Below are 24,865 nucleotides of genomic sequence, written 5' to 3' on the forward strand. Positions count from 1 at the left end.
AATGCATGGTTGCCAGTTGTTTTCTGGGCTCAGTTCAAAATACTTGTTTTGAGCTACAAGTCATAAACAACATGTATCCAAGCAATTGTCTGGCCTTCAACCAGTTTTCTGTAGGAGAATTATTTTTCAGGGCATATCCGTTCATAGAATGGGTTTGCTTGTTGGGCTTATGGGAAATAGGTTTTTGCTGTGTTACTCTCAAATAGTGGAATTTATTCCAAGGTATTAAGACTCGTCTTTTTAACTTTATTTTTTAAATTATTTTTAGAATGATTGCATTTATTTTTAACATGTTTTTATTAATTATATTTGTATCATGTACTATTTCTATTTATTTTATTGTATATTACCTTGGCATAGAAAAATACTGTAATAAAAAGAGCAAATTGGTTAAATAATAAAGTGTTCAGCTCAAATTGATAAATTCACTTCATTATTCTTTTGTGTGACCCACATATGACGTCTAAGTTGTTTTGGAACATTTAATTCTGTTCTGCAACTTCCCTTTTTGGGATGAATTTGCAATATCCTTTGCAGGAACAGTTTCTTATTTGAATGTGGATTTTTTAACAGTCTTTTTTTAATGGTATCTTTAGGTAAGAAGGAAGGCATATAGATTAAATCCTGAGAAAACACAAGTTGCTTTTTTGGTCAGCTTTAGAGCTTCCTGGAAGATGACCCTCGTTAAAAGTTAAGAGATTTGTACTGCAGTCCAGCAGAGCATTTGCTCTCACTTGAATGTCATAATTTGCTGAATTGTGGAACTTCAGAAGGAAATGACTTTGCTTTGCATCCTGAATAATGAGAAGTAGATCAAGATGTTCTGTCCTAGTATATACGGTAATTCAAATATACCTAAGCACTTTTAAAATGTAATATATGTGCAGAGATACTGCACAATAGAGAATTTTTCATCTTTGTAAGGATTTGGAAGAGAGGAAGGAAAAAGAAGATCTTATTGATAGAAAACTACACTTAATATTTACAGTAATTTTCAAAATTGACTTTAACCCTGTTAACATTATTTAGTGGTAAAACAGTTACTTTTATTTAATTGAAAGCAAGGACAGAACTTGTTAGCAGTGTCAGACTGATCTCAAAAAGCTTAGCAGGATTGCATCAGTTAATATTTAGTTAGAAGACCACCAGGAAATTCCAAAGCTAGGGGCTAGTGAAAAAACCATCCCAAAACAATGCAGTGTGGTAAGCCACACCTGTCCATAAAGCACCTAAACCAAGAATTGGGTCATCTCAAGGGAATATTTGCTTTTACCTTAGGAAAGAATTTACATAATTTATATAATGATATTTGCAGAATGCCAGAACCTGAGATATTAGGGACCTGGTTTAGCAAAAAGTTGCAGATCAGATTGAACAACCTATTCATAGGCTATTGATTGAAATGTAATAAACTTTGTATTTCAAGCGTTACATATACATATATAAAAGTTAGGAAACTTTCCCAACCTTAATTCCATTCTGAACCTTTGTAGGGTCCCAATCCTCTATCATGACATTTTCTGACCTTGCTTATTATACTAGTATTAGAAGTGGAGTTGTAAATTTCCTAGAACGTGAAGCAAATTGGGAAAAAGTATTTAGAAATGTAACTTTATAGCAGCCCTCTCTGGATCACAGGAAGTACTAGATAACCTGTGACCCTTGGGTCATTGTTTCAGCGATATTGCCTTACTAGATGCCTCAATGTCTTCAACAATGGCAGAACTTCTAATATACTTGAAGAGTTCTTAAAAATTCAGGAGATATTCAGAAACCTTTTTTTTTTTTTAATTTGATTTATATGGTGCCCTTCTCCAGAGACTCAGGGCGGCTTACAATGCATTAAGCAATAGCCTTCATACTTTTGTACATTTATACAAGGTCAGCTTATTGCCCCCACAAACTGGGTCCTCATTTAACCTACCTTAGAAAGGATGGAAGGCTGAGTCAACCTTGAGCCTGGTAAGATTCGAACCTGCAGTAATTGCAGGCAGCTGTGTTAATAACAGGGTGCTTTAAACCATTGTACTACCAAGGCTCATTTGCCTTGAAAGTAGCCCATACTGTATTCTATAGCAGCTTTCCCCAACGTTTCCGGCTTTGCGGCTTGGGGGTGGGTGGGGAGGTGATGATGTGCAGCTCCATTTGCACAGGCGACAGGCACACTCCCCCACCGCTTCCACGGCCTGTGGGTTGGAGACTCCTGTTGTATAGCATACAGTTCATACAGCATATAACTCAGCATATAGCACAAAGATCAAGAGCATTATGCCATAAAATGTTTTGTAATAATTTTTATATCATAAAATGTTCTATAAAATTTTCCAAATTTCAGTTTCATGGGAATCATGGGTCCTGCATTTTGGACACTTTCTGTAAGTTAACTCATTTAAGGTACCTTGATTCAAAGGTTTTCCCCTATGGTGCATTGTTTCACGAAGATTACAGATGCAAGAGTTTTAGTAGCATAGACTGTAGATGGAAATTACTTTGTAGCTTATAGCTGGTTATGATTGCTGGGCAGTACTTGTATTCAAGGGCAGAAAAGTGCTTCAGAATGCATAATGGTGGAAATATGAGCCATCTGCTAATCCTAAAACCAAATTTGGATTTTCCTTGTTTGAGTTGCAGCTACAAAGGGTAAGTTACACAATTCTGCAAAAAGCCATAGATGCTTTAAGGAATTTCTCTCAAATACACCTTTTATATATCCATTCATTACAAAATCTAAAGATACAAACTTACTGGTTGCAGCTGCACAGGCACAAATGTTTTGATGATCTTTTGGCTGGAAAATCTAAATTCACTTTCACAAGAACCATCTTATATATTGCACACATAATGCTAACCCAACATACATTCATAGATGCTGGGTATGAACCTTCAGCTGTGAGACTTGCACATGCAGCAGCATTTTAGCTTATAAAAGTGGGGTTCTTTTTCACAACCATGGCCCTTTTTTGGAATAATATTTTCCTGTTACTGAGTGGATGGTTCTGGTTTGAGGAAGCACATGAAAATACATTATTTCATAGTAATGATCAAAGCCTATATAACTTCTATTTTTCAACATCCATTACTTGATCAGAAGGTTCTCTGAGACACTTATTATGGAATCTAAACACAGCTCCATAAAATAATAAGAATTATTGCTAGAATTGCAATTAGAAGTTTGCAAAATGTTTAAATGCACAATTGTTCTCTTCTGGTTAGGTTGAACTTTGAAGTGCAAAATGCAGAAGTACAAAGTCAAATTCCTAACATTTAGCTGACTCAATACAAAATTTAACTTTAGAATTGTTCCTGTAAAATTATTCTTGTTAAGCAATTTCAGGAAATCTTTCAGAAATTCATTAACCTCATATAAATCTTTTCTTAATTACCCTTTTGTGTTTGTTGAATGCACAACTGCTTTATCCGATTTCAGTTCTAACAGACACAAAAGCTTATATTGGATGATTTCTTTATAATAAAATGATTAATAAAAGAAGCCCTCGACTTACAACCATTTATTTAGTGACTGTTTGAAGTTACAACAGCACTGAAAAAAGTGACATGACCATTTTTCACACTTATAACCATTGCAGCATCCCCTTGGTCACTTGATCAAAATTCAGATGCTTGGCAACTAGTTCATATGTATGACAGTTGCAGTGTCCCCGGGTCATGTGATTATCTTTTGTGACCTGATAAGCAAAGTTAATTGGAAAGCCAGATTCACTTTACAACTGTGCTATTAACTTAATGGCAATTAAGTTCACTTAACAACATTGGCAAGAATGGCCGTAAAATGAAGTAAAACTCACTTAACAAATGTCTCACTTAGCAACAGAAATTTTGGATTCAATTATGGTTGTAAGTCAAGGACTATTTATATTAAAGTTGTCAACTTTGGATTTCAACACATATTTTCTAGATATTTTCAATAGCAGTCCATGCATTTTATAGATAGTACTTTAACCAATTTATTATTTTATACATCTTGAGAATCTAACCTCTTGTTTGGAATGGTGATAAGACTTCTGCTATTTCAACCTTTTAGAGGTAAAAAACAGCAGTGAAATTTTACAGAGTACTTTATTAATTCAGAGTGGGCTAGTTGCTACTAGGTGAGGTCTAGTTGCCATGCTGCCACTTCAAAAATTATTAAATCATTTGAAGATTTTAAATGTTTACCTTATTTCATTTTTGTATAGTAAAAGGATTAAGATTGTATATTCTTACATAGTGAAGACAAATATAATAGGAGATACTTTAGAGTGAAGGGTCCAACCCTTTTGTTCAAATAAAGCAGTGACCTTTATTTTTTATCTTGGTATTAAAAAACTTGTTTTAGCAGAGGCAGGCTGGAACAGCTTACAATTGGGTTGATTAAGTTTAACTTGTAAAAACTGTTTTGCTTCATAAAATATATTTATTATGAGGTTTAGAAATTATAATTTATTTAAGTCTTAGCAGTATTTATTTTCTTTATACCTTTTTTCTTTTCTAATACCAATTTATCATCTTCTATCTACTAGCAATATATTTGGGAAAAATAGAATAAACTGAATATTGTTACAACATGAAATAATCATCTCAAGGACTTTGTATTCTCTCTCTCATTTTTTCCCCTGAAAAGCAAAAGATTAAAGCTTTTGCTTTAAGATTTTGGATGTTTATAATGTTTATAAGAGGAGGTAGGATCTATCTGTACATAAGCATCTTGTTGAACTAACAATTTGAAGTGATACTGTAAATAAATATTTTATTTTGAAGAAGCAGCATTTGATGGGGCAGCCTGTATTTCTATTCAGTATTACTTATTCAAATTATATCCTTTGACAGTGTTTCAAACAGTTGCCACAAGATAGTATATGTGTAATGCTGGGCTTCATAGTTTACAAACATTTTTAGATGAATGGCTCAGTTGCAAAGAAGAACATCAAAGGTGAACAGGATTATTGCTCTGGACTGGTCACTTTTCATTAAAAATACTTATAATACAGTAGTGGGTTGCCCTTGGTTCAGACCGGTTCGCAAGAACTGGTAGTAAAACTAGTGGGAGGCTCCGACCACTGACCCGGACGTCATCATAAGTGATCTGCGCATATGCAGAAGCTTCTGTGCATGTGCAAAAGAGCACATGCATGGGTGAAGCAAATGTGCAGGCGCGATGTGAACTGGTAGTAAAGGTAAGTAGAACCTATCCCTGGTATAATATGTTCATCTTGGCTGCATTCCCAGTATTTGGAATCAATCAAGACATAATTTTGGATTGCCCAGGCCTGAGGGATTGGCTAAATGAATTATACAGCATTGGAAGGAGAAATCTACATCTGATTTACATCAATGGAATATCAATATGTCTCGGTTATTAATATTTGAATTAGAGTTTATTGTTTAGAAAGGCTTAAAGATTTTTAATCAACATTATTTATTTGTTATATTACTACACAAGCTAGTAAGAATAAATACATAAAACATTTTATTAATCAATTAAAATTAATCTTAGCAATTTAAAAAAAGAAAAAAAAATCATTTTCTTTTTAGTTGCTTTGTTTACAGTATAATTTCCAGATCTTTTTCCTCCTCTTTTTATTAAATCTACCAATCTGGACATTATATCAGTTATAATTTACATGCAATATGTTATATCTTTATGTCTCTTAGTTCAAAATAATTGAAAAGTGGCCAAAATAATATGTGCTGAGCAAGATTATTGTTTTTAAAGTCTCAGTATTTTGTTTTTATTCTCAGTTACAACCATTGATTAATGACGATTCTTAGTTACAATCATTGTTTAATGAGGATTCAAAATTACAGCTGCCTTGGTGAAAGTGACTTACAACCCATCCTCAAAGTTATGACCATCGCACTACCCCTGTGATCACGTGATCGCAATTCAGTGCTTGGCAACTGCCTTGCATTTGTGACAGTTGAAATGCTTTGTGGTCACATGATCATGATTTGCAACCTTCCTAATTGGTTTCTGACAAGCAAAGTCAATTGAGGAAGCTATAGTCACTCAGCAATTTTGTGATTCGCTTAAGGACCACATGATTCATTTAACAACGGTGGTAAAATGGTCATAAAATTGGGTCTGGTCACATAATGGCTCATTTAATCACTGCATTGCTTAGTGAGCAAAATTCTGGTACCAATTGTGGTACTAAGTCAAAAACTACGCGTACTGCATATATAGATTCTTGCTGCTACCTTCAAAATATTTAGATATGAAGTAGTTTATTATAACCTTCTTTCGTAAAATTGTCTTTCCCCCTGCTCTTGGAAAACATCTGCAGTACTTTGGTTTCTAAGACATTCCACTAAGCTAGTAGTATAGTAGCTTAAATACTGATTTGCACATCAGAATTTTGTCACTTCCCCAGTTTTACACAAATATTAAAAAAAATATTTTATACAAATAAACAGTGGACTTCATTCTGTATGATTTGGTTGTGTTCCAGTAGGTGATTTTGGTACTTTTATTCTGAAAAATATCCTGGAAAATGGAAAAAAAAAAGAAATTTTCTTTAGTTTTCATTACTTGAAGAAAAATTGTTTTATATTTTCCTTTATTTCATTCCCAAACATTTGTACTGATTTCCATTCAAAATAGTGTTTTGGTGAAATCTCATCAACACATACTCATAGCAAAACCACACTGACTTAAAACTAAAAACATTTAAGGAAATTATAATGGTGGCTGCATTCATATAGAGATAATTAACTTGTCCTCATGTGGTAAAGCATTAAGATATCCTTTCTGCGATAATGCATTATAGCATTAAAATTCTAACCACATCTCAAAGATCGGTAAATACCGTTTTGAAGAAATGGGGTGGTGTCTTAAATACAAATTTAATCTGATGATCTTTAATCTGATTTATGGGCTACTGCATTAAGATTAATTTTCTTTACTATCTATGTTAAACTGTTATATAGAATTAATACATAGTAACATTGGAATGAACAAAAACATTTTGTTCATAACTGATAACGTGGAATACTGAAGCTTCCTGCCATTGAGTTTGGCTAACTGAATTTAAAGATGCAGTTTATGAGAGCAAGCATATCTAGTAGCAGTGCAATGGACCTGACTTTAAGTAAAGCAGAGTTACTATTGTATGGGTGAACATAACATGAGATACATATCTAAAGCTGCAATCCTGAATATGTGTGCTGGTATGCAGCAAAATTCATCAGCTAGAGTAATATTCTATTAAAAATACAGGATTTCTACTTTTTCATGTATACATGCTCTTTTACTATATGTATATATATATATATTAGGAAGAGCTAAGTTTATAATAAATATCCCACTGTTAAATTTAATGGAAAGACATAGTTCTCTACTTAACATAATATTTATTTGCATGATTCTGAATGTGAGAAAAAACATCTGACATGTAATCTAAGAAGCAAATTTCTGTGTGGGATGAATGACTGCGCTGTATATACAATATAAAAAGTCAAAATTGCTTTTATATTTAGTTGTTAACATGGTGAATTCTACCCATGCCTAGGTTTTATCATTAACATTTTACGTGATTTTATTCTTTGAAGAAAACAGGTATTACCTATAACTATATACACAGATAGTTAAAAATGAGAAGTTGGGTGTGGTCTCAATTTTCCTCCTTATGTTGCATACTATAAGATCTTCACAAATACTAGGGTTACCATTCATTTAGATTTTCCCAGGCATGTTCAATTTCTCTTATCATTTTTTCCACCATTTTTTTTTGCTTCCTTTGCTGCCAAAAAGAGAAGAGTCATCTCCAGCAAGCCAATATATTAAGATGTTGCTCACCAAAAGAAGAAAGGGCTGCTTCTCTTTTTGCTAGAAACATGAACAGAGAAAGAGGTTTTGAAGCATATTCTCATAATTTAATTAGCCATTCCTAAGGAATCAGAGGTTTTTTTTTCAGTAAAAAGCATATAGAATCCTTACAACTATTAATATATGCAATAATTGTTCATATCAGGAATATATGGTTTAGTGAAATTATCAACTCTGTTGTTTATTTAGCCCTGTTGGTGACTTTATAGGCAAGTGCTCTCCATGCTACCCTGTCAAACACAGCTTCTTTCAATTGTTGCATGTTCAGCTTTGCATCAGATTTGATGTTATTTAATTATTTAATTTAATTTAATTGATTTATATAGCCACCCATCTCTGACTCTGCATAGTTTATCGGATTAAAATGCAAACTCATCAGACATAACCCTGCAGGGCTATGGATAAACAGTGACCCCACTCACCATCAATAGTCACAAAGCTCATCTACCCATCTAATCCAAGTGCCTGGGTTACATAATGAGTGTTAGAATCATAGTATAAAATTCAAAATTTATTTAGTCAATAAACTCAGTAGTGTTGTGTCTGTTTATTGTTAAACATTATTGCACCATGGTCAAATTATATATTGAAATCTAATCTCAAATCATAAGACAAGTATATCAAGCATATTTTAGCATATGATAAATTGTTTCATTTATTATCTGTAATAGAAAACCTCAGTTTTGCCCTTAGTATAATGCTATCAAAAGAATTATTCCTTATAATTCCTTTGATAGCATTATACTATGGGCAAAACGGAGACATTGTCATATTGAATTAGGTTTGTAGCTGTCCATTTAAAGAAGAATAGGATAAAACAAAATTGGACCCAGGTAGTTTGTAACAAGTTCTATTACCGTGTTTCCCCGAAAATAAGACCCTGTCTTAAATTTTTTTGAACCCCGAAATAAGCACTTGGCCTTATTTTCGGGGAGGTCTTATTATTTTGGGGTGCAGGAGGAAACCAGAGGAAATGGCAGGGACCAGCTGCGCATGCATTTAAATATTTTTGGGGAGGGCTTATTTTAGTGCATGCGCTCAAAAGCCCGATTGGGCTTATTATAAGGGGATGTCTTATTTTAGGGGAAACAGGGTACAAATAAATCATACCTTGGAGCTCCCCCACCCCAATGTTAAAGTTTGGAGAGATAAGGGTTTTTTAAAAGCATTTTATGAGAAAAAATATTTTATAACATAAATAGGAAAGTATGAAATACAGGTCTATGAAGGTGTTATTGATAATATGAATGAATCATTTCCTGTGATTTTATATTGTATTGACTTTTTCTCTATTTGTGAAGAAACTGACCTGCCTTCGGCATGGAAAATGTATGAGTAAACCATTAATGGAGAGTTTTCAGAAAAAAAGGAGTCCTGAAAAAGTGGAAATGTTAGAAACTCAAAATGGTTGTGCTTTGGCATAAGAAGGGATAGAGAAAAAATCTGTCAGGCTTTCAAGATTCTGTTACTGTATCCAATACCAATAAAAAGCAAGCCTACAGAACTTGTAGAGGGGGAATGCTACATTTATCTTTTCTTTTTTAAAAAAATAAAAAAAATTAAAAATAATTGCAGGCTGCAAAGGAATACCTGGCATGTTTATCAGTTGTTCAGTGGCTACTATCTAGAAAGGCAGCAGCACCAGAAGTAGCAATGGTAGGGAGGCCTGGAGGTGCTCAGCAGCATTTATTTCAGGGTGGTTGAGAGTTTATTGAATTTTTTAAAAAGTCAGCCGGCCACCCAAGGCGGCAGGCAGCATTGCAGCATGCCTGATAACAAATTTTCATAGAATTCCTGCTATGCCTGTTTCTTAACCTTGCCTATCCCAAAAATGGTTGACTTTGGGTATACTCTTTGTATGATTTTGGAATTAATTTTCTATTTTTTCTGAGAACCATAAATCAATAGAAAAGGTCAAACTAAGTAGTTGGGAAGGATTGTGCAGTTTGAAGGTGAGGATAACAGCCTGGAAGGATCATAAACCTTGTGAGCTCTGTAAAAATGTGAAATGTGCAGACCCTTTTTTGTCTGTTTAAGCAGTAATTCCTGTATTAACGCTGTTGATACTAGAAACAAAAAGTTTTTATATTCAAATTAAATGTGGGAAAACTTTCATTAAAAACTCCAGTGTGCAAATGGAAGAGACTGCCCAAATGACTAAGAAAAGTAAAACAAGTTATTTCTGTAGAATGAAGTTGGGGTTGAAAGAAAAAAAAGTTGGAATAGTTTCTAGGAACAGAATAGAAACTATTGAAAAAATGAGGAAATAAACTGTACTGAAGCCTTGCCCAACCTGAGCAGCCTCTAGATCTATGGACTGCCACCCCCAGTTCTCACAAGAATAGCCATATTAACTGGGAATTTTGGGTGTTGAAGTATAGTCCACAGGTGGGTGCTTAGGTGGTAGAAGGTTGCTGTAGAATATTAAAGGAAGAGTTGTTTTTTCATACCAAGTGAGTATATTAGAGAGTCTAGTTGTAAAGAAAGATAGTACAAAAGAGCCCAGTGTTGGAGGAAATTCCAAAAACAAACTACAACAATAAATAGGGTAACTAATGTAGAATAATTATTTAATACCCATGTCATAAAATTGTCTTCTTTCCTCTGTTCTATAATTTAGAAGGATCCTGGCATATTTAGTCAGGAATTTAAGAATCAACAGCAGAACATATTATTGAAAAGGCAAGCAAGTTGAATCACTATGCCTCATTCATTTCATGTGCTTTCATATGGAGAAAAGTCATTTCAAATTTTTTGGAGCATGGCAGGAACTTGATATTACTTTCAAGAAAGATGTGTGAAGCTAAACAAATTTCTGATGTGGTACAGTTAACAGTTTGAAATATCAGGTTACCTCATGATAATATTTGTCATATGGAACTAAAATTGGGAGCAGACATTAATTTACCTGTACATGCCAAAGGTTAACACTATTATTTCTACATGTGTATTAATGAAAGAAATGAAGAAGGTTTTCAAGGATGTTTGTCACTTACTACATGTAATCAATAGACAATAAAGGGACCATTGCTAAAGGAGGTTATAGTTCAGAAGAGCCCAGCAGAAACTTTTTTTTTTTTTTGGCTTTTTGGCTATAGATCACTGCTTAAAAATGTGTGGTGATTATTATTTATATATTTATGGCATTTCAAAGGGCTTAGCGCTTTTTCCTGTGGGAAAGAGCTAGAATATTTGGGTTTTTTAGCTTGGAAAAATAGTGACTGGACACAAGGGTAGAATACTACCAAATAAGCGTTGCAGGGGATTAGGGTTGGGAAAAGAGTATTTCTTTTCCTCATTCTTACAAGCTTCCTTAAGGCATCTTTTTGACCAGTGTGAGAAACAAGTAGGCTGGACTAAGACAGCCTTTAACCTAGTCTAGCAGGGTTATTCCTAATTCCTAATGACTACATTTTCTCCATGATAATATGTCCCTAAACTGTTCCTTCAGGTCTCTAATCATGGATATAACAAGAAGTATGCTAACCACAGAAACTGGCTTCCACAACATAGTAGGTTAAAATATGGTGACTGGTTTGTGATTGAGCATGTTGTGTGAAAATAGCCTCCAATTTCCATTATCCAGGATACTGGCTTGTAACAGTCGTATCTTCTGCTTATTAAAATAATTGTATGTCCAAATTGGTGGCTGCAAAATTTTAAATAAACTTTTCTTTAAATAATTATGGCACAGGGCTGAATTGCACATATAATATTCATCTAATGGCTTTTGAGGTATGCATAATGACTTTGGAAGGGAATTTTTAAAAGGTAATTTGGAATTATGGATAGAAAAATATTAAGTTCCATTTATTTCTGTGTTCCTAATTTCCCTTCTTCTGAACTGACTTTTCATGCTAAAGAAAGAACTATTATTATACTTATGAATAAGTGTAATACGAGTCATGGTGGCGCAATGGTTAGAATGCAGTATTGCAGGCTAACTCTGCCCAAGGCCAGGAGTTCAGTCTTGATCGGCTGAAAGTTGATTCAGCCTTCCATCTTTCCATGGTCGGTAAAATGAACACAGTATTGAACAGCATATTGTTGGGAGCAATATGCTGATGTTTGTAAGTAACTCAGAGAGTAAAGCATTATGGAATGGTATATAAGTCTGAGTGCTATTGCTATTGCTAAATCGTTTAGCAGATTAATTTGATACACCGCTTCTTGTGATATTCTTAACACCTGTGCAGAACATTATGCATGGGTGCTGTCCAGAAATGTTGGCCCATAATTCCATATCCAGTTTAATTAACTGTGTTAATTAAAGTCATGGACCTAATGGTTTTAAAATGTTACAGGATATGATGTTAGTGAAATTTCCTGAAGAACATTTTTATTTCAACAGGCTGGTCTGGCCTAACTTCCCTTTTAATTGTAAATTGTAAATTTGTTTTAAAACATTAGGGGTGTTTTAATTTGTTTTGGGCCAAATCATTTAATGGGTTTTTATATTGTCTTTTAAATTTTGTAGTTTGTGTGTTTTATTTTTTTGGCTGTTCACCGCCCTGAGTCCTTCGGGAGTAGGGTGGTATATAAATCCAAAAAAATAAAATAAAAATAAAAAATAAAATAAATGTATGGAATATTAAGAATGGATGCCACATCTTAGTGTCAAAATTCCAGATAACTTCTAGATGGCAGTAAGTACAATTTTCTCTCTTTGTTGCTATAATGGTTATCTGGTCTACTATTAAGCATATTTGTATCTACTTTCAAATTTCACTGTTTTAAAAATATCATTTGTATAATTCACATAATCTGTGACAATGTATATTCACAAAATTATCATCGTCATCACCATCATCATCTGTTTATCCCAGGTCCTTGGGAAGGACTCAATAGGAGGATAAAAATGTCAAATCCTGCCTGAATATCTGGCTGACTGTACAATGAACTGTATTAATTAAACCTGTATGCTGCTTTCTGTTAACAACTAGGTGACTCACAACAATCAAAACGAAGAAATCACAATAAAATCAACAAAACATAAAAGCTAACAATAAAAGATGTCACCCACGATGAAGCAAGGGGTTATATTCTGTCTTGCCAAAGGCCTGGCTGATAGAATAATGATAGAATGTTAAGATTAATAGCTAAAAAAGACCTTATGTTAAGTTCAAAGGTGGAGTTGTAGGCCTGCAGAGAAACTCTTATGTATAAATAATTATTTTACTTGTGCAAATAATTAGCAGTCAATAGATAATTAGGAAGAGATTCCATGAAACCTGAAGTTTTGTCAACTCTAATCCTGTTCCAAGTTGCTAATTACAGCCACCTTAGAAACACCTCTTTGTTATCATTTCTAATCCTGCCTCTTTCAGTGGTCCATAGATCTAGCTTCTGCTTTCTAATTCCACTGGTATATCTAGCATTTCATTCATGGTAGCTAATTTGGGTATTAACTTAATCAGAGGAAGAGTAAATGGGCAGGAAAAGCTCTCAGCGTGATCTTGGAATGATAAGGTGCAAATGAAAAGGAAATCATTTTATCAAAGGGAAGTTTGCATGTAGCTAGAATCAGGTTCTTGGAAGGAAGTCTTACTTGGGTAATCTACATAATAATAATAAGATTGTTGAGCAAAAGGCACTCCTGCTTGATAAGCCCTCACAGAAGATTTTTTTAGAAATTCTAATTGATCTACTGCTCTGAATAAAGGAGTAAAACTTGCTTCAGTGTATATACTGTATTAAACTTAGGTGAAAAGAAATTAACTCTGTTTTTTTTATACCAGAACTCCTTTGTTCCTCTTTCATTTTCCAATTTCCAAATAATTTTTTTATTTTTTACATATTGATAAGGAAGGCCCATTTCAATAATATATCAACCTTGATTTCTAAAACCAATGTTGATTATTTATGATTTGTAATTTTATACTATTATTTGCACTACAAATGAAATGTTTTGAAATGGTACAGTTTGTACTGTATAAAGTCTGTCAATTGCTTTCCAAGGGTGAGCTAAAAGCATGGAGGGTTTTTTTAAAAAACCAGGAAGCCAATCAACATAACTTAGATTTTTCATGATGGAATTATTCTTTCTTGAAAACAGGAAGTTTATAGTCTAAGCATGCAGTTGGGTATTTAGGAATTCAACTTCAGTTCATCTTGTCATAGTCACAAAGGTTTTAGTAATCCATTTTGATTGAATTGTATAATGAGATTTACACAGGATCATCTCTGAAGGTTCAGTTGCTATAAATACTACTAGAAATGTTCTCAAATGTGAGATTACTTAAAATAAATAAAAATCACATTTAAATGAGTAATTCTTTATTATACCAGCTATGTTGACTACTGCTCAGTTTCTTAATACAAGCCCATTATAAACAAAATATCATTTTTCCCTATATAAATTTCCTCATCTACTGTGCTCATTTTCACTTTCCATAACTTCCCAAATATGATCAGCACATAAACTTTTTTGCTATGGCACCAAAATGTAAATATTCCTTGGTTTAAAAGTTAAGACTCTTTTCTGACAAAGGCTCTTGGCAAAACCATTTTTTGGTCAGTTACCATTCAAATAATTAAGTTTCCCAGTAAGCTTATGATTACTGGAAATGACTGTAGTATAATAATGGATTGTTGTGGTTCCGTCCTCCGAACCTATCTTATCAGAGGAAGAAGGCTCTGAACATGAAGGAAAGGAGATGGCCAGGCCTCCCTCTCCAGGACCCTCCTCTCTGGCAATGCCTCAGGTGTCTCCCGAAGGAGAAGAGATTGGCCAGGAGCCAGGTGTTTCTGAGCCGTCGGATAGTGACGAAGAAACATTGTGGTTGGACCCATGCCAGCGTCGGAGAGACAAGCGGGCGCAGCAGAAAAGGAGGCGTGCCAGAGATTAAGCTGAGTCACTGGACCACACCCCACAGGCTATAAAAGGGAGTGTGATGGCCATTCGGACTCTGTGATGGACAAAGCTAATCTCTGGCGAGGCACTTTGCACCTTCGGACACAACACCTATTTGCTGTGGATTTAATTACAAACTGGACTATTCAAACTGTGTGTATTTTTGTCTGTGTTATCGGAGTAAAAGTTCTTGGCAGGCAGCCACGGAGTTGCTGCCAAGTTCCTTATCATTGATGTTGAGTGTTTGAAGAGTTTATTTAACCCTTGGCTGGCTGGTTGGGTGTGTGCATGGTACTGGGACAGAACATGGATGTCATATTCCAAGTTCAGTTTTTAAGGATGGCGGGAAAATCCTGTGGAGTTTTTGTTGGATGTTTATAATAAGTTAGCCTTCCACAGTAGCAACCATGCTACAGTAGCTACAATGATTGCAATTCAGCAAAGTGGAAACATACTGGTTAGTCCTTGACTTACAACCACAATTGAACCCAAAGTTTCTTTTGTTAAATGAGACAATTGTTAAATGAGTTTTACCCCATTCTCCATAGTGGTGGAGACAGCATCCAGGAATGGGTTGTACTTGTCTGTTCAGTTGATTGGACTGAGTCTGCCAAAGTTGAAATGTCCTGCCCTTGTTGCTAAGACCTCCCAGCTTTTGACTCCGTCCTTCAGCCTGGACAGACGTGTCAAAGGTTTCTCCATTGTGGGTGGAGCCAGCAGCCAGGCATGGGTTGTACTCGTCTGTTCAGATTGATGGACTGGGTCTGTCATAATTGACAAGTCCTGCCCCTGTTGCTAGGGGCTTCCATCTTTTGACTCAGTCAAAAAGTGAGTTGCTGGTGTATTTTGGTGCTTCTGAATAGGGCGAGTTGAGTGGCCATTTTGAACACCGAAAAGCTGCTGTGCCGCCCGACACTTTAAAATCCTTTCTGGTGGAGCTTTGCGTTCTCAGCTTGCCAGCCTGCATTCTGGCAGTTGCCCTGCACTTACCCCTAGGTTTAAAAGCGGCACACGGCGTAAGATTGTGAGATCGCTTGTCGATTGCCTTGACAGCAGCCTAGTGCTCCGCAGCATACCGCACAGCCATTGACAGGAGCCTTGCGCTCCACTTACTAACGGGCCTTCTCTGACAGGAGAAGCTCTCTGCAATTCATTGAGCGGCTGAGATGGCATTGAAGGCTTGGAGCCAGTGTGTGTGTATGTGTGTGTTTTTCTAGCTAAGCCCGCCATTTGCTGCCATTTGAGGAGCTTAGCGCTCCCAGGGGAAACCATTCTTAAAGGGGCAACTGCCTTTAGGTACAACCACAGCTGATGCCGAAAGCCTTGTTTAAAACAAGAAAGGGCAGGAAAAGCAGGACAGCCAATATGGCGGCTATAGAAAGGATTGATAGCAGACCTGAGGCTTCTGAAAGGGCTAGAGCCACAAGTGTCAAATCCATGTATTCTATTTCCAAGGCTCACAGCAAGACTGCCAAACACACCCAGCCTCCAAGGATCTGAATTTTGCTCATATGACAATGGGGATGTTGCAGTCGTCATAAGTGTGAAAAACGGTCATAAGTCACTTTTTCAGTTGTAACTTTGGACAGTCACCAAAGAAACTGTTGTAAATTGAGGACTACCTGTACTTAGTTAAAGTAGGTTGGTGGGCTGTTCCTGAACTATGTAGATTCAGTTGTTCGGGATAAGGTCTGTTTCTGTGATTTTTCTTTGGTAATGATTCTCATTGTTTAGTTAACTACTGTATTTTGGGTGTTGCTACATACTACCAATATTTTTTAAACTATTATTAAGTATGTCACTTTTGAACCAGAAAGGTAGACTTTATTTCTTTTATCAAATAAATAAAATATAGCTACATTGGTGGCTTTGAGTCCCCACATTCTGGATATGTGGTGATGAATTATACATTTCCATGATTATAAATCCTTATTAGTTAGTGTTACACTAATTCATTAGCTTCTTTAAATAGATGTTTTTTTATGTCTTGACAATTTCTCCACAGATTTCAGAATATTCATCAGATGATGACAATTTTGAAGGAAACAATGTAGAAACAGAAGCTACTAATTTAGAGTTTTCTAAAAAGTTCCAGTTCTGTTTTGGAGTAGGGTTTGAAACAGATACAGGAAGATCAGCCACTGACTGGCTAAAATCTGCTCAGACCCTTCTACAAACTCCTAAGAAAAAAATTGAAAAAAGTTTGAAGACTCCAGAAGATTCTGCAAAAAAAAGAAAATTGCTGAGGTATGCATCAGTTGTTTAAAGTAACAAGAACATTAATTTTAGAGTTATATTTTTGAAACTTTAAAAAGATGGCATTGGCCATTTCACTTTTTATCATGTTTTGTTGCTAGTTAACGTTTTTCATGTTTTTCAGAAAGTGATAAAAACTCATGCTGAGTTCATCTGTTTGTAATCTTCGATTAGCTGATTAGGTGAAATGGTGATTGTGATTTCCAATGCTCCCTGCCAATCTCCCCCAAGCAAAGTCAGTGGGGAAGCTGTCAGGAAGGGGGGGGGTTGCATACCTGTGGTCATTCTTTTTCTCTGTGTGATGATCTGGGGGGTGGCATGAAAGCAACACAACCAGATAACAGGTCTAACTCTAACGCGGGGATTATGGGAGCGACGGGGCGCTCCCATGTGACACCTCTCCTGCGCGAGCTGCACTGGCTTCCGGTGGTCTTCTGGGTGCGCTTCAAGGTGTTGGTGACCACCTTTAAAGCGCTCCATGGCTTAGGACCGGGGTATCTACGAGACCGCCTTCTGCCGCCAATAGCCTCCCACCGGCCAGTTCGCTCACACAGAGAGGGCCTCCTCAGGGTGCCATCGGCCAGACAATGTCGGCTGGCGACTCCCAGGGGGAGAGCCTTCTCTGTGGCGGCACCTGCCCTCTGGAACGACCTACCCCCAGAGATACGCATGATACCAGACCTCCGGACTTTTCGTTGGGCCCTGAAAACACATCTATTTCATCTGGCCGGGCTGGCTTGATCCCATCCTTTCGGTTTTAATTTGAAATTGGTTTTAACTGGGTTGTTTTAAATTGAGGACCGAAATTATTTAATGTCTTTTAAACTGTTTTTTAAATTTTATACATTATGTTTTATCTCGGCTGTTCACTGCCCTGAGTCCTGTTGGAGAAGGGTGGTATAGAAATCAAATAAAATAAATAAAATAACTTAATTTAATAATAATAAACCTAATAAACCTAACTCCCCTTTATTGCTCCAACTGTGCCCCCAAACGTTCCCACATTCACTACAAGTCCTGGAGCAAAGCTCTCACACGCACACGCATTCCTCTGGCTGTGAGTAGTTCAGTAAGCAAGGTTAACCACAGAGCAACCAGGGCCAACAGTCCAGTAAGTCAGGTTAACTAACATTATCCAGGGCCAGCAGTCCAATAAGACAGGTTAGCCAAACAGTAACCAGAGCAAAAAGTTCAGCAAAACAGGCAAACCGGCAAGCCCCACAAAATGGAGTACAGCAATCTCCAGGCGTTGGCAAGTGCACATGAGGCTCCACAGATTCAACGCTTGTTCCCGACAAATGTTCCTCCCACTGGCACCTCCTTACATCTCAGTCCCCAGGTGTGCCTTATGAAAGGGGGCGGGGCACTCTCCTCCCTCGTAACCGGCTCAATCTTCGTTGATCTCGCCTTCTCTCTTTCCTCCTTGTTCTAGGATCAGGAGGGGGTAGTTCTTGCTCTTCTCCTGAGTCTCCCTGTCTGCAGGCCTTACTAATTCAGAAAAGCCTTGTCTGGACTGACTCTGTCCTTCCCCAGTTTCCTCCAAGGCCAATGGAGCCGCCCTCTCAATTTCTGTCGGCTCTTTTTCCAGCTCATCTTCCCCCACAGATTCAGACTCCAACGGGGGCATGACACTTTGTTTAGTTAAGGAAATATCTCTGAAAGGATGACCCAATGGCTCATGGCTCATCTAGACCTATATAAAATTTGTTATGCATCTGAAATACTTATGGATTACAGGAATTTCCAGTGTTTCCATACCAGGCAGTTTAAGTCATTCAATTTCTGCTGGGATTGGACCCAACTATGAAAGTAAAAGTAATACATAAAAGAGGATTCATGGCGACTCTTCATTCTTAACTTTTCAGTTTTTAATTTATAAGTCTTTTAATCGTAAGTCTTACTTTCCATTCCAAGCTATAAGCAAGGTGTGCACTAATTTTTCCCTAAGCTAAATCTATATTTATATGTTTCCCTTTTGTATCAAATAACAGTTGACATATGGGTTCAGATGCACCCTGGCAATATATTTTTTTAAAAAACTATAAAATGTTTTGCTTATTCAATGCTATATTCCAACCATGAGATGTGGTGTAGTTTTTTTGTCCCCCAAACCATAATACAGATAGTCTTTGACTATAACTGGTACTGGAATTTCAGTCATTCAGCAAAGCCGTCTTACCCTTTCATGTTTCCATCTTCAATGTCTTTACAAATGTAGTACTGCTTATCTCTTCTAACAACTGTCTGAAACTCTTTTGTTAAGTTCCTTTCTGAGATGTTTGCCTTTTTTAGCTTTGGCTTCTCTTCTCTTTTTGGCAATTTCCACCCTTCTCATATCCAGTTTGCTTTCTTCTCTTTCATCATTTTTGGCATTTTCATTCCACATTCATTCTTTATGAATTCTTTAGGTTCATTCCATAACTCCTCTGGTTCTCTGGTATCAATGAAGTTCAGGATTTCAAAGTGATTCTTGATGTTCTCCTTGAAATTGATGCATATATATTATATTCACTATCATTTGTGAAAACCAACTGACTTTCTTCTTTGTCTTTAGCTTAACTATGAGGAGTTTGTGATCTCTTCCTGTGTCAATACCTAGGCATTTCTTTCATGCTATAATTGAGCTCCACCACCTCTTTTTAGCAACAACGTAGTCAATTTGATTTCTGTATACACCATCTGGTGAGATCTAAGTATGGAGGCCTCATTTTGGTTGTTTGAAGACAATTTTGACTTATGAAGAAATGATTGCAGTGGCAGAAATTAATAAGTTGGTCTCTTGCTCATTTCAGTTGCTTAAATCATACAGTCCAACTACATTTTCCTTTGCAACTTTGCCATTCCAATCTCCAGTCGTGAGCAGCACATCTTACTTGTATCTTGATTTAAAACTGAACTTAATCATAGAAATCAACTTCCTCCTCTTCTTTTGCATTGGTAGTTACAGCATAAACTTGAAATATTGCCTTAACAAAAATATGTATTATAGCACAAAAATACTCTAGAACTTAGAGTACAAGGTATTCATTTATATATGACAATCAAGCAAAAGCCTTTATTTTTTTTTAATTTAAATAGTTTTTATTAAACAGTTTTCTTCATTTTATATCACAATTTTGATCTTTACAGCACTCCGGTATCAGTATATCTTCTAAGTACATACAAATTATTTTCGTTATTCTTACTTTCCTTTTGTGTACGTATCTATTCTATACAATGCATTGATATTGCAATTACATACCTATATATATTACCCTTTATTGTCACATCTTAATTTACTTTTACATCTTTATTCTTTGCTTCTATTCTCTAACCAGTTATACCATGTGTCCCAAATCAGATAGTATTCTGTTTCACCTCTTTCTTTTATTTCCATTGTTAGCCTGTCTATTCCCACACATTCTAACACTTTTTTTATCACCATTTCATCAGAGGGAGTACTATCCTTTTTCTAGTATTGTGCGTAGATGATTCTAGCTGCTGTTATTATGTGTAATATGATATACTGAGTTTTTTTACTATAATTTCTCCTTAATATACCTGATAAGATTAATTCTGGTATTAGATCTATTTGTTGTTTAGTAATTTCCTCTAGCCAATTTCATATTTTTGACCAGTATTTGACCAGCAAAAGCCTTTAATGTGGCTTCAATACAGATTTTTCTTCACAGAAGTAATTCAAAATAGGATCACAGCTGAAAATTGATGTTTAAGAAGTGAATTACTAAATTATTCAATCATGCAACTGACAAAGGTAGCTTTACCAATAATTCTTGTTCTTAGCTTCGAGAATATTGAATATTATCTGAAATAGTAAATTTCAGAATTGCTTTTAATAAAATTGTTTTGAAGGCTGTTCCCTTTACAAATACTGAACTTTTTCAGTTATGGACAATTTTCAGACTACAGAAAGTGCACACTTGACCTAGCTTATGAAATGAATCATGAGGTCAAGTATGCACAAGGAGTATTTTGGGACACATTCCTTACCAGTGGTCACTTGTCTTCCAGTAATATGCTGTAGGGCAATGGTCAAAAGTACACTTGTCTTGACTGAAATTACACTCTTCAGGTGGAAAGTTATTCTGACCCAAAGAGTATTCTTGTATCCTTTTAAAATTGTTCTGATTTTTATTCCAGGAATTTAAAAAAACTGTTTATTGAAACTGCCTATATTAAATGTAGAATTTATTACACACAGTTTATATAAATCTATTCACATACTATTCTTACAATATTCTTCTGTTGCTAAGAATTCTAGAAATTGTGTGTTGCATTTATTTAACAAAGTCTTGGAGAAAATCAGTGAATTTTGAGAATTTGAAAAGAAATTTCTTCTATCTCTAGGGGAGGGCTAGCAGAAAGGTTGAATACACTTCAAAATAGAAAGAGATCCACAGTAAACTTTTGGAGGCATCAATGTACCTCTCACCATGAAACACTGTCAGGTAAGAACTATAATAAAAATATTTTACTACGATTTGGAAGAAAGTATAATTTTTAAACAAAGTCTTATGGTTATATTGATATGACTTCGTAACTGTATGCTTTCAAGGCTTGACCGTCATTATATACTTACCACCCAGAGCCCCTCTATGAGGGAGATAGGCATTTAAGAAGTTTGATATATAAATATTTTGTGTTGCTTCTTGAAGGAAGAAACATGAAGATCTTACATTTATTTACACTCGGTGATGCCTTTTCAACATATATGTTTGGTGGTTTTAAATGTTAATTGTAAACATCACTGATTATCCTAAGTCTCTTAGAATACAGTGCAAAAACAGATTAAATGGCAAGTACATCCAATATGCTACTGTGGTGCTACAGAGTCATTTGCTGGGAATTTACTATAATGCCTTGCCCAAGATGTGTTGTCCATTGCTGCAATGGATTCAAGTCTAATCTGGATCAGTTACAATCTACCTTTTCCAGAGTTGCCTTGATACCCTGGGTTAAACCTTCTATCTTTGTGTTCCCATATAACTTTATGGCAAACAAACTGGAACTATTATGCAAATGTGCCCAAACCATCTCAGCCACCAATTTTTTTTTCATCAGTTATTGTTGACTGGTTGCAATATTGTTGATACATGGTCTCTTTTCTCAATATGGTCTATCACTATACCGCCAAAGACTCCTAGAAGATTCCCAGTTTTTATCTCTGGTTACAGAAGCATTCATGATTTAGCTCAATATAGAAGGACTGGTAATACCACTGACTGAAACAAAATTTGCAATTTTGTGTATTAATACTTTTTTTAAATATTCTGGTCACTGACCATTACAAACACATGTTACAAATAAAAGTAAAAATCAAACGAGATAAAACATTACAGTTGGTGGTAGCTTTGTCAGTGGATAATCAAAGTATGCCTGATTTTAGAGGCAGTATAACAAAATTTTGCTATGTTCAAGGAGACTAAATCATACTGATCTGATAAGAATAACTGTACATAAAAAAAAGATCAGAATTTCCCAGGTATTTTACCAGATAAGGAATTATAAGGTAGATTCTTGAGTCCTTGTAAAGTGTTGCAGTACAGCAGGACATGAACTGAAGTTTCAACAGTCCCTTGTCCACGGGCACAGTCTCAGCTCATAGAGTTTTTTTTTTCATCAGCCCCCTAAAACTGATGTGTAGAGAGCATTGAAACATGCTAAAGTTAGTACTCTTCAGAATTTGGAACGAGTTATGTGTGATGCAAATAACTTGTTGGATTGTAAAAAGAGGTTTGACTGCTTAGAAAAATGTTCTTAAGTAGAGCATACTGATCCTATTCAAATCGCTAATGCTGCGTAATGGGGTGAGCTCCCGTTACTAGTCCTAGCTTCTGCCAACCCAGCAGTTCGAAAGTATGTAAAAAAAGCAAGTAGAAAAATAGAGACCACCTTTGGTGGGAAGGTAACAGAGTTCCATGCGCCTTTGGCGTTTAGACATGCCAGTGACATGACCACGGAGACGTCTTTGGACAGCACTGGCTCTTCGGCTTTGAAACGGAGATGAGCACCGCCCCCTAGAGTTGGGAAAGACTAGCACATATGTATGAGGGGAACCTTTACCTTTTACTGATTCTGTTGGGCTTTCTGTTCTTTGATATGTTGTTTAAATGCTCAAAGTGCAAATTCTTGAGTTTATTACCCATCATTATGAATGCATTGGAAAAGCTGCTGAAGTTTTTGTGAAATTGTCCTGAACAATACCAATATTGTCCACAATAAGGAAAGAAAGTCCTGTGGTAAAGAACAATAACTTCAAACAATATGCTATGAATCAGATCCATGCACCAATAGTAGCCTTCCCTCCCTCCTTCCTCAATACTACATGTAGGAAGCAAGTGGCTACTCGAAATATATCCCTTAGGAATATAGAAATTGACATTTTCAAGAGCAATATAAAGTGTAAGGTCATAGCTGGGTACCAAAAAGTAATTGTGCTAAAGCCGAATATAACTTCAGTGCTTTTGGGATTTGTTGTGTTCCTCTGGTGAAGTGAAAAGACTGAATAATGGCTGCTATTTTGAAATAATAGAAAATATTTGTAGCTTGGGTTTTAGATTTTGGCAGTTGTTTGCTCTCCAAGCTTCTTTCAATTTAGTTTCCGAACGTTTCATTACCAGAGTAGGTAACATCATTAGCAGGATTGTCTTGTCCTATTCCCCTTAGCTTGTAAATGTCTTGTGTGCCACTGTGTTCAGTTGGTGATTTGATTGGTTGTTCGTTTGGAGTTATATTTAAATTCTGAGCAGCTGATTGGTTCTTTTGTTGGTTGGTTGTTCGAATAGTCTGGTTTCTTATATATTTATATGCTGGATCTGGGTCAAAATGTTCGTTAATTGCTCCTTTGGTAGAATACCAGGCCTCAACAAATTCACATGCATGGCGTGAAAATGGCTGCTATTTTTTGACCATTTTCTAATATAATTTTAGTGTACACTGCATTGTGGAGCTCTAGAAAACCATGCCCACATATTTAAAAGATTTCACTTCATCAATATGCTGGCCATTTATCCTCCCAAGTATGCCGTTTAGGTGCATTTTGGGATATATAATATTGACTTTTCCCCATAAGCAGTAGATAGACGGATAAATGAAAAAGTTCAGTTAACAACACTAATGTTTTTCCCACCTGATGGCGCCTATTGCAATAGTGAAATATCATAGATATCAAAAACTATCCTGATCTTCATGAGTCAGTTTTTCTCTTTGTTATAGAGTTTGGCTGGTCCATACAGTATTTTACTGACTAAGGACAGCAGTTTTTTCATTTGTAGTTGGCTTCTTTGCTAAAGATGGAGATAAGGATTGCTTGGTCTGTAAACATGGTATTATTGTCTTGTTTCCAGTGGAGAAATCCAAATTTTTTTACTACTGGTTCTGTGGGCATGGCTTGGTGGGTGTGGTGTGGCTTGGTGGGTGTGGCTTGGTGGGCGTGGCAGAGGAAGGATACTGCAAAATCTCCATTCCCTCCCCACTCCTGAGGGAAGGATATTGCAAAATCTCCATTCCCACCCCACTCCTGGGGAAAGGATATTGCAAAATCTCCATTCCCACCCATTCCAGGGGAAGGATACTGCAACATCTTCATTCCTACCCCCTCTAGGTGAAGGACACTGCAAAATCCCCATTCCCTCCCCACTCCTGGGAGAAGGATATTGCAAAATCTCCATTCCCACTCCACTCTGGGGCCAGCCAGAGGTAGCATTTGCCAGTTCTCCGAACTACTCAAAATTTCCCCTACCGGTTCTCCGAACTGCTCAAAGTTTTCACTACTGGTTTTCCAGAACCTGCTGGATATCACTCCTGCTTGCTTCCATGTGCTTGGTATTTGTTCTGAAGTACAGAACAATTAAATTAGGAAATGCAGTTGTCATAAAGGTCATCTTGTGACTTCAGTACTTCTGCTATGACCTCATCACATCCATCAGCTT

The 24,865-nt window shown here is 36.1% G+C and overlaps 1 protein-coding gene and 1 long non-coding RNA gene across 6 annotated transcripts in view; one reads left to right on the forward strand and one right to left on the reverse strand.

Annotated features, from left to right (window-relative positions):
• The window catches only part of SPIDR (scaffold protein involved in DNA repair), a 175,329-nt gene that overhangs the window by 45,102 nt on the left and 105,362 nt on the right, over nt 1-24,865 (forward strand). For all 5 annotated transcript variants that reach the window (XR_015733361.1, XR_015733362.1, XM_034429723.3 and 2 more), the window contains exons 6-7: nt 16,684-16,925; nt 21,282-21,382. Coding sequence is in view for 3 of the 5 variants with exons in the window: in XM_034429723.3 (XP_034285614.2) it covers nt 16,684-16,925; nt 21,282-21,382 (343 nt within the window). In the remaining 2 variants the exon portion in view is untranslated. The remainder of the gene's footprint in view (nt 1-16,683; nt 16,926-21,281; nt 21,383-24,865) is intronic.
• Nucleotides 1,671-24,774, reverse strand: LOC148114906 (uncharacterized). Its single transcript, XR_015733363.1, has 3 exons — nt 24,676-24,774; nt 22,998-23,168; nt 1,671-6,484 (listed from the first exon to the last, which is right to left on the reverse strand). It is a non-coding gene; the product is annotated as an uncharacterized LOC148114906 (long non-coding RNA).

The sequence above is a fragment of the Pantherophis guttatus genome, chromosome 3, assembly GCF_059756535.1.
Source record: "Pantherophis guttatus breed Tessera chromosome 3, ASM5975653v1, whole genome shotgun sequence".
Lineage (NCBI taxonomy): Eukaryota > Metazoa > Chordata > Lepidosauria > Squamata > Colubridae > Pantherophis > Pantherophis guttatus.